This window comes from Stomoxys calcitrans, chromosome 1 (genome assembly GCF_963082655.1).
Source record: "Stomoxys calcitrans chromosome 1, idStoCalc2.1, whole genome shotgun sequence".
In the NCBI taxonomy this organism is placed as follows: Eukaryota; Metazoa; Arthropoda; class Insecta; order Diptera; family Muscidae; genus Stomoxys; species Stomoxys calcitrans.
Window position 1 is genome coordinate 124,188,707 of NC_081552.1, and position 10,164 is coordinate 124,198,870.

The following is a 10,164-nucleotide window of genomic DNA, read 5'->3' on the forward strand; positions in this document are numbered from 1 at the left end:
ACCAAGGAAGAAGCAACCAAACCCATCAAAAGAAAATAAAACGATATATAAGTGCGAAATTGCCCAAACTTCCTCTCAACAACTACCGAACAACATTGGTAGTTGTTAATTGTTCTGCAACAATAAACCCCTTGTTCTGGTATCAAACCAGAAGTAAAGCTGGGAAAATATCGATGGTACTATCGATATTTAATTTTTTGGCTAAATATCGATTGTTATTTTTTTCTATCGATATTTTGACAAAGTTCTGCCATTTGCAAAATTAAAAAAAAAACAAGTAAAAAGGCGTTAAGTTCGGCCGGGCCGAACTTTGGATACCCACCACCTCGGGTATATATGTGTTTCTTTACGAACTTTGGTTTTGCCTTTTTTTTCCACAAGACTAGATTGCTTTTTTTGTTTCAATTCAATTTGTTTATTTTCACAGGTTTGTATTTTTTTTGTTCCACTGTGCAATATTTACAATGTAGTATAAGCTTAATTAGGTAAGTGCAATATAAAACGAGGCAAGTGCAATATAAATTAAGGTAAGTGCAGTATAAATTAGTTTAAACACTTTGTGCAATAATTAGGTTTTAAGAAAATATATGTAGGTAAATTTTAACAGTGTAGATAATAAGTAGTTAGTAATTTTATAATTTTTCTTGTGTTTCTTGCAATTTTTATTTCACTAATTTCCTTAGGTAAGTATTCTTCTTGTTTTTGTTTTGTTTTAATTTCAAGGTAGGTATTTAGGGTTCACAATATAGGTAAGTATGTTTATTTTCTAGATGGTAAGTATTTTTAAACAATTTCACATTTCAAACAGTTCTTAATTTCTTTGCTGTGTACAATTTAATTTCACTTTTTCTTTCTTTTTCCTTGCTCACAGGTTCTTTTTGTTGTTCTTTTTTTTCTTGGTCGCGGGGGTTTATATGCGTACGGGAGTTAAGCTTGACTTCGAATAATTACCAAAAAGAAAAGAATATCATCTGCCAGTGGTTGGCGATGAACATTTGTTTGGCTGAATAACAACAAACAAGTATGTACCCAGCGACTGCATATACGCACGTTGGTATGAGTGCGTGTGTGTTTTACATGACAGACCGCTAGGCACATACCTGTTGCGTTTAGCTAGCACAGCAGCTATGATAAAAAAAATAGCACAACCATGAACATTCCGCCCCCCATGACCAAGTGTTACATTCCAAGATTTTAAGGGCTAAGTAAGTATGACGATGGAAGCCTTATTGATTTAGATTCCGAATAGGGCCGGATATGATGTATCCCAGTACCGTCCTATAGGCGTTGACGTCACCAAGTCCGGTAAATATGCGACCTTCTCTATGTATTGCAGAGTATGTATCTGCACCAAGCTCTAGATCGATAGGAACATTGCTTCTCGGGTCCGGGTCAGCTAGTGAGCTATCAGTTAAATCACGGGTCGGGTCGTGAAGAAGAGGGTCGGAATAGGGTTGTCTTGGCAGCTCGTCCGTGATGAGCGCGTTGACCTTTAACGCCCAAGTGCTAGTGGGTTGGCGAGACATAATTTTAAAGCTAGCAAATCGTTTACCTTGGTACAAAAACGTTCGAAGACCAAGCCGGCGGAACGTCGCATACGCGATTCTGGACATTATAGAGGACTGGCTTACCAGGACTCGCACAGAAGCCCAACTGTCGACGTCTTCACCGGTTATGCGTATAATGGCCGTCGGCACAAAAACAATGTCCCATAAGAAGCGGGGCGGTGTCACAGGCACGTCTATATTGAGGGGTGCCTCTTCGAGTTGAGGGGCCCCATGGAGTAGGGTGTGATGACGATCATGACAACGGCGGCACCCTGTGAGGCTTGTACAGTCTGGCGCTAGGTGACTTCTTGCCAGGCAATTTCTACAATAGCCTCTCCTTTCCACTGTTTCGTACCGTTGGTACGGGGTTTTGTCTCGAAAGCGCTGGCATGAGTTAAGAGCGTGGTCATCTTGGCAAAGACCACATGAATACTGCCATGTACTTGGACGACCACGCCCACGTTGCAAGTCCCGGTCCGCTCCAGGATGTCCTCTTTCCTGGCGATTGCCATCACGTCTTTCATTGTGTCGTGCGCCACGATTGTTTTCGCGAGGTCTTTCCTCCTCCTCTTGCCAATCTCCACGGGGTAAGTAGGCCGCCATTCCTGTAAGAAAAGTCTTGTGAGTACCGTGTTCTAAGGTTCGTGAGTACCCGACTAGTCATGCGGAAAACAATTTGACAATTTTAGTAATGGGTCTAGTGACTATTCCGTTTGACGTTCTAACATCTACTACTCTTATATTTTGATCTGTACCATGATAGGCCCTTTCAATGCGACCCATTGTCCATTCCGTAGGAGGGAACCTATCGTCTCTGATTACAACTAAATCATCCTTTGCGAGATTTTCCTGCTGATATTTCCATTTGGATCTGCGGTGCAATTCTTTCAAATACTCCGACTTCCATCGTTGGCAAAAGTATTGAGATACTATTTTGAGTCTTTTCCACCTATTAGCAAAAGAGACATCCTGATCTGAAACATCAGGCTCCGCTGGGGTCAGAAGTGGTGTACCAATAAGAAAGTGGCCTGGAGTCAAAGGCGAGAAGTCATTGGGGTCGTCGTTGGCTGGACTCAGCGGTCTGGAATTTAAGCAAGCCTCTATTCGAGTCAAAATTGTGGACAATTCCTCGAACGTAAAGTTCATTTTCGGAATAAACTTGCGCAAGTGGGATTTAAAAGACTTGACACCCGCTTCCCACAGGCCGCCCATGTGAGGGGCACCAGGAGGAATAAATTTCCAAACTAGATTTTGATAAACATTCTGCTGCAGCGTTTGGTTTTGTGGAGTCTTTAAGAACTCTAGACGATCCTTTTTAAGTAATTCAGAGGCGCCCACAAAGTTTTTCCCATTATCGGAGTAGATACAGGCCGGACAACCTCTACGAGCAATAAAACGCGAAAACGCCGCTAAAAAAGATTGTGTAGAAAGATCGGTTGTTGCCTCCAAGTGTATGGCTTTTGTCGCAAAACAAACAAAGATACAGACGTACCCTTTGGTAATCAGACAAGCACGACCTGAATAGTTTTTAATATTAAAGGGTCCTGCAAAGTCAACCCCGGTATTGGTAAAGGGTCTCGAGAGTGAAGTGCGCTCAGGTGGAAGGGACGCCATTATTTGTGATTGCAAGTGCTTTTTATACAAAATACAGGTCTTGCAGTTGTGTATAACTTTCTTAACAAGGGGTTTTAACCGAAATATCCAAAATTCTGATCGCAATAATCGTGTCATGAGCTGGTTGCCTCCATGAAGTGTTATTTTGTGTGCAAACTCGACAAGAAGTTGAGTCATTCTTGCATCATATGGCAAGAGAATGGGATGCCTTTCATTGTATGACAGTGCCGGTGATTGGACTAGACGCCCATTGGACCGCATAACCCCTTTCGAGTCTAAAAATGGGTTCAATGACAAAAGGCTACTGCTGGGCGACAATTTAGTTTTCTGTTCTAAATTGTGGTATTCGGAAGCAAAGTACTGTTTCTGAGTCATAACTAAGAGTCGTTGCTTTACGTCTTGTATTTCTTCAGCGGTAATCTTCCCAGACGAGATTCTAAGATGCGATCGACCTGCGCTAGTGTTTCGCCAAAATCTTAAAACATAACACAAAACTCGATATGCTCGAGACAAAGAAGAGAATCTTTCGAGAGGGTCTTCAAAGGTTGTAGTAGCAAAAACTTTAACTGCTTTCGCTTCTAAACTCGTGTCACTAAAAACTTCGTACGTTGGCCACCTGTCTTTCGGAAGTTTTAACCATAGGGGTCCGTGCCACCACAAATGATGACCTTTCAAGTCAGATGGTGAGCACCCTCGACTGGCAACATCCGCAGGGTTACTTTCGGAGTCAATATGCAGCCAATTTTCAACCCCGACGTTTTCCAATATCTCCGAGACGCGATTTCCCACAAATGTGCTCCAAGCACAAGGTGGTTTCTTGAGCCATGCTAGAACAATTGTTGAGTCAGTCCAGTAGTAAGTTGTGAAGTTAGAAATTTGAAGCTTAGCTATAATTGACGACGCAAGCTTTGATAATAAAACAGCCCCGCATAACTCAAGCCTTGGTAGCGAGATTTTCTTTATGGGGGCTACACGAGTCTTAGCAGCGAGCAAATATGTTTCTGTCTTGTGGTCTTCATGTTCCACTCTTATGTAAAGAGCTGCTCCGTACGCACTCTCAGACGCATCACAAAACCCGTGAACTTCAACTTGACACGAAGGCCCAAACTGAATCCATCTTGGAACTTTTACTGATTCAATTTCCCCACAGTTTTTTACAAAGGTTTGCCAGTTTATTAATGCTATTGCTTTGAGCGTGTCATCCCAGTCTATTTTGTCAAGCCATACTTGCTGCATGACTAGCTTGGCGATTACAATAACTGGGGCCAACCAACCACAAGGGTCAAACAATTTGGCAATGGATGATAAGACCTCTCTTTTTGTGTACGTTGGTCTGACTTCTAATGATGGTGGTGTGAATGTGAAATAATCCCCAGAAATATTCCACCGAATACCAAGGGTTTTGGTTGAAGAGTCCTCCGAGAGCTCAAGCCAATTTACTGGCAGCAATTGATCGGCAGGTAAGTCTTGAATGACTTTGTGATCATTTGCTGTCCATTTCATGAGTTGAAATCCAGCCGAGTCAAAGGCTGAGATTAACTCTTTACGAGATCGGATGGCTTCTTCAATTGTGTGAGCCCCGACCAGAACATCATCAACATACAGATTCTCTTGAATGATCTTTGATGCTAAGGGGTATGTGTCCGCCACGTCTTCCGCAAGTTGAAGAAGTGTTCGGATTGCAAGGAATGGTGCGCAATTTACTCCAAACGTGACTGTCAAGAGCTCAAAATCCTCGACTTGGTCCTTTGGAGATTTTCTAAAAAGTATTCTTTGGAATTGTGTCTGATTAGGGTCTAGGAGAATTTGCCGGTACATCTTCGTTACGTCCGCATTGAATACGTATTTGAAGAATCTCCACTTCAAAATTTGTAACACAAGGTCTTGTTGAAGAATGGGTCCAGCAAACAGGTTGTCGTTGAGGCTTCTTTTGTTCGAAGAAGGACTTGACGCATTGAAAACCACTCTAAGTTTCGTTGTGAGTCGATCTGGCTTGATGACAGCATGATGCGGCAAATAGTAATTGGGAGTCTTAGTTACCTCCTCGGCCGATAATCTCCTCATGTGTCCAAGTTCCAGATATTCCAGAATAGTTTTATCATATTGTTCCTTTATTTCAGGCGTTGCCTGCAGCTTCCTTTCCATTCGATAAAATTGTGCTAAAGCGATGTTTCTAGAACTTCCTAGTTCTTCGCAATTTTTAAACGGTAGGGTCACAACGTATCTTCCATTTTGGTTTCGGCGAGTGGTTGTCTTAAAGTTTTGTTCACAAACCATGTCCTCTTCAGACCTCAAAATCTTTTTGGGGGTCTCCTCCACCTCCCAAAAACGTGTAAGTATTTTCTCTATCGATATTGTGTTGTGCAGAGAAACTCGGTTACCCCCTGTAGTTCCTTGTGCTATGGGTCCACCAACGATCCATCCAAAAACTGTGTTCTGTGCCAAAAGTGTGCCGACTGATTTCATAGGAGATCCAATGTCAAAAATAAGGGGTCCTATGTCCATTCCTATTAGAAGGTCAACCGGTTGGCTAATATAGAATTTTGGATCTGCCAAATCAAGGTTGGCAACATCCCGAAGTTGTGCTAGGTCTAAGTTTTGTGGTGGTAAATTAGAAGGAAGGGCCTTCAAGACAGGCGCCCAAACCTCCAACTCAAATCGAGGGTCTAAGCTTGAACGCAAAGTAAAGAGACAAGCTTTGTTCGAAGTTTCGGCTACCATCTGGCTAAGCCCCGTGACGTGTACCAAGTTTCGCTTAGTTGGAAGACTCAATTTGTTCTTGAGTTTATCTGTTATAAAGGTGGACTGCGATCCAGAGTCAATAATAGCTCTGGCATCGAATAGTTGTCCTCTAGATTCTATCTGCACTACGGCAGTAAATAGCAAAGTTTCCCTAGGATGACGCTCACTAATTTGCTTATCCCGAAGGGTCAGGGTGGTGATGTTACTTTGTCTTGTGTCAGGAGTGGACTGTATAATTGTCGTAAGAGCGGTAGCACTAGTACTGGGTCGCGCTACATCTCTGGCTGGGTCTTGGCTACTAGCTTGGGTTTCCGTTCCCTTGTGTAGCATTGTGTGATGCTTCAAGTTGCATTCTCTACATGAAAATTTGCTCTTGCAGTCTTTTACCCCGTGATTAGATGAAAGGCAATTGTAGCATAAGTGTGAAACCTTCACGATGTGAATCCTATCATTGATATTTTTCTCAATAAACTTCGGACAATCCCGAATGAAATGCGTTGCTTTACAAATCTGGCAACTTTGAGCCGTTTGGGTAGGTTTTGCCGGAGGCTGTCTTGCATTAGCATTATTCTTAGCACCAGAACTGTGGGTCTTTTGTGAAATGTTCGTGTGAAAGCTGTTGAAAAACTTTTTGTTCTGGTCCTGCTTATTGTGACTTGGCTTACTAAAACTTGGTTTAATATTGCTTACAGACTCGAGGGTCTTAAACTTATGGGTCAGAAATCTGTCAAATTCCGCCCATGTTGGAAGAGTCTTGCAATCATTTAACGAATTCTCAAACTCCTCTAGAAATTGTCTAGGTAACCTTGCCGAACATAAGTAGATCAAGATCGGGTCCCATTTTGTAACATCCACGCAAAGTATTTCAAGAGTTTGTATACAGCTATTAACAGTGCGCTGCAGCTTCTGAACTGACTGAGAACATTCTACCGTAACATTTGGCAGATTAAAAAGAATCTTTAGCTGTTCGTTGACCTGCATTCTTTTATTCTCATATCTGTCAGTTAAATTGGACCAAGCTAATAAAAATCCATCATTTGTCAAAGGAACGTGGCTTATCATCTCCCTCGCCTCTCCTGCGGTCTTTTGTGTCAAATGAAAAAGTTTTTCAACGTTGCTTAGCCTTGGATTCCTAATATAAATTGCAGTGAAAAGGTCCCTGAATGTTGGCCAAGCTGTATATCCTCCCTTGAAAGTGTCTGTATCACACGGGGGGAGTCTAGAGACTGGCATAAAATCCCTTTCCTCGGATCTTACTTGCTGTATCGACTCTCTTTCTGCCTTCTCCTGGATCGCCTGTTCTTTAAATGCATTAATATCCGCGTTCAATGAACCTATGACTCGCATATAGCTTTCCCTAGCGTCTTTGTAATGAGATCGAAGCTTGTTTCTATCCATGGGTGTTTCGCCCTCCGCTGCAACATGATCGCGGCATTCTAAGTATGATTTTTTAACGTTGTTCCAAAGCGAATCCAGCTCCACTCTTAGAGCCTCCAGGCTATGAACATTATCCTCGGATCTCGCTGCGGCGAATGTGCTGTCGAAATCCACCAAGTCATTGACGCTATTTGCAAATCTATCACGTATAGCTTTCTCCATTTTGCCAAAAATTCCTTGCTACTAAAATTTTCCAATTCGAGAAAATTTCAGAGAAGGGTCAAGCAAAACACTATTTAATTGTCTCGGTTCAGGACCTAAATTCAAAAAAACTCAATTTTCCTTGAAGGGTCCGATGCCGACTATCAAAGCGGATTCCCAAACTAAATGGCACAGTCTTCGTTCGTCTGTGGAGGCGGATTAATGATAATGGAAGAACAAATAAATTTCCTCTCAAGGCAGCGGGTCAATCAATTCAGTGCTTCAGAGAAAGGCGAACAGAAACCCACTTTCAATAAATCGTGGCGAATTGCAATACGAGGGACGTGGTATTTGCGCCCCAATAGACAGTCTTCAAGAAAGCAGATAATATCTCTGTCGATTTGTAAAATGTTGGGACAATTTTTTCTTTTTTTACCCAATCGATTTAGGTCACTTTGCTCTACAACGTATCATTTCATCTAAGCCAGCGACAAAATTTCAAAAAAAAAAAAAAAAAAAAATCGCAAACACAGTCACGTCTTAATAAAGAGCCAACAACAAAGACCCTGTGATTCAAAAATCAAATTCAATTCTGACTAGGCCTCTATACCACAAGGATCGTATCTAATCAACGAGGCACAAATTTAAAACAAAACAGGATGAAAATGGCATAGATTCGATTTGGGTCACTTTTCACATTAAATTCAAAATGGACGTAAATATTTCCGAAATTCCTTAATAAATTTTTTGAAAATCAAAAATGGCCGTCGAGTCCCCTTCTTCAAACGTATATAGGGTCAGTGGATCGCTTTGCATATGTGTGTCACAAAATTCATATGAGTCAAAAAATGGCGGGTCACTAAACTCACTCCATTGGGCATCAAAGCATTTATCGCATGAACTAGTCTATAGCACGCAAAAGGTAAGTATACAGGGTCATGCACAGGTTTCGAGTATTTTTTTGCCACATAATTACAATGAGAGTCAAGAAGTGCGGCACCTGGTATTCTCTCCTTGTGTCGTGCTTTTATATACGCATGTAAATGGGTACTCACTTTGAAGGTAAGGTTTGAGTGTATGTGTAGAGGTATACGTGTGTGTGTGTGTCTGTAGACGCCGGCCTTCCAATGTCCGTCCGCTCAAAACCTTATGGCTGAATTGCTGGAATGCTCGTAACGGATTTAAGATTTCTGGATCAATCTCTTGTTATGTAACGCGACCCCGAACCGAGCTTTCGTTTTGTTGTTGTGTAGATTAATTGATCTTGCAGCACGCTCACAATGTCTCTTGTACAATTTTGATTATTTTCTATTATTATTATTTTTTTTTTTTAAACAAAAAATAAAATTTTTTACTTTTTCCAATGTATTTTAGCTTTTCACAAAGGGATGTAACACAACTAATGTCTGTGAACCACCAAAATCACACTTTTCGAAATGGCCACTTAATTTAAAAATTTTTTGAAATAACCACACTTTTTTTTCACAAATTCGGCTCCGAATGGACCAAAATGTTTCTTTACGAACTTTGGTTTTGCCTTTTTTTTCCACAAGACTAGATTGCTTTTTTTGTTTCAATTCAATTTGTTTATTTTCACAGGTTTGTATTTTTTTTGTTCCACTGTGCAATATTTACAATGTAGTATAAGCTTAATTAGGTAAGTGCAATATAAAACGAGGCAAGTGCAATATAAATTAAGGTAAGTGCAGTATAAATTAGTTTAAACACTTTGTGCAATAATTAGGTTTTAAGAAAATATATGTAGGTAAATTTTAACAGTGTAGATAATAAGTAGTTAGTAATTTTATAATTTTTCTTGTGTTTCTTGCAATTTTTATTTCACTAATTTCCTTAGGTAAGTATTCTTCTTGTTTTTGTTTTGTTTTAATTTCAAGGTAGGTATTTAGGGTTCACAATATAGGTAAGTATGTTTATTTTCTAGATGGTAAGTATTTTTAAACAATTTCACATTTCAAACAGTTCTTAATTTCTTTGCTGTGTACAATTTAATTTCACTTTTTCTTTCTTTTTCCTTGCTCACAGGTTCTTTTTGTTGTTCTTTTTTTTCTTGGTCGCGGGGGTTTATATGCGTACGGGAGTTAAGCTTGACTTCGAATAATTACCAAAAAGAAAAGAATATCATCTGCCAGTGGTTGGCGATGAACATTTGTTTGGCTGAATAACAACAAACAAGTATGTACCCAGCGACTGCATATACGCACGTTGGTATGAGTGCGTGTGTGTTTTACATGACAGACCGCTAGGCACATACCTGTTGCGTTTAGCTAGCACAGCAGCTATGATAAAAAAAATAGCACAACCATGAACAATATGTAAACCACCTTTCATCAAAATTCGGTGAAAATTTCATACCTTATACTCATATACCTCATACCGATCTGAACTATATACGACACGATGTCGAAAAGCCGAACATACGTCACTGTGTCAAATTTCAGTGAAATCGGATTATAAATGCGCTTTTATGGGGCCAAGACTTTAAATCGAGATATCGGTCTACATGGCAGCTATATCCAAATTTGGACCGATTTGGGCCAAGTTGCATTAACATGTCGAAAAGCCTAACACAAAGCACTGTCCCAAATTTCGGCGAAATCGGACAATAAATGCCTCTTTTATGGGCCCTAAACCTTAAATCGAGAGATCGGTCTATATGGCAGCT

The 10,164-nt window shown here is 40.6% G+C and overlaps 2 protein-coding genes across 2 annotated transcripts; both read right to left on the reverse strand.

Moving 5' to 3' along the window:
• Positions 1 to 386: 386 nt before the first annotated feature.
• On the reverse strand, positions 387 to 8,747 carry LOC131994223 (uncharacterized). Its single transcript, XM_059360799.1, has 2 exons — positions 8,537 to 8,747; positions 387 to 2,152 (listed from the first exon to the last, which is right to left on the reverse strand). Exon 2 carries the CDS (start codon positions 2,148 to 2,150, stop codon positions 1,227 to 1,229), a length of 924 nt encoding a protein of 307 aa, XP_059216782.1. The 5' UTR covers positions 2,151 to 2,152; positions 8,537 to 8,747; the 3' UTR covers positions 387 to 1,226.
• LOC131996847 (uncharacterized) lies at positions 2,208 to 6,233 on the reverse strand. The gene has a single exon (XM_059366943.1). It carries the CDS (start codon positions 6,231 to 6,233, stop codon positions 2,208 to 2,210), a length of 4,026 nt encoding a protein of 1,341 aa, XP_059222926.1.
• Positions 8,748 to 10,164: the final 1,417 nt, after the last annotated feature.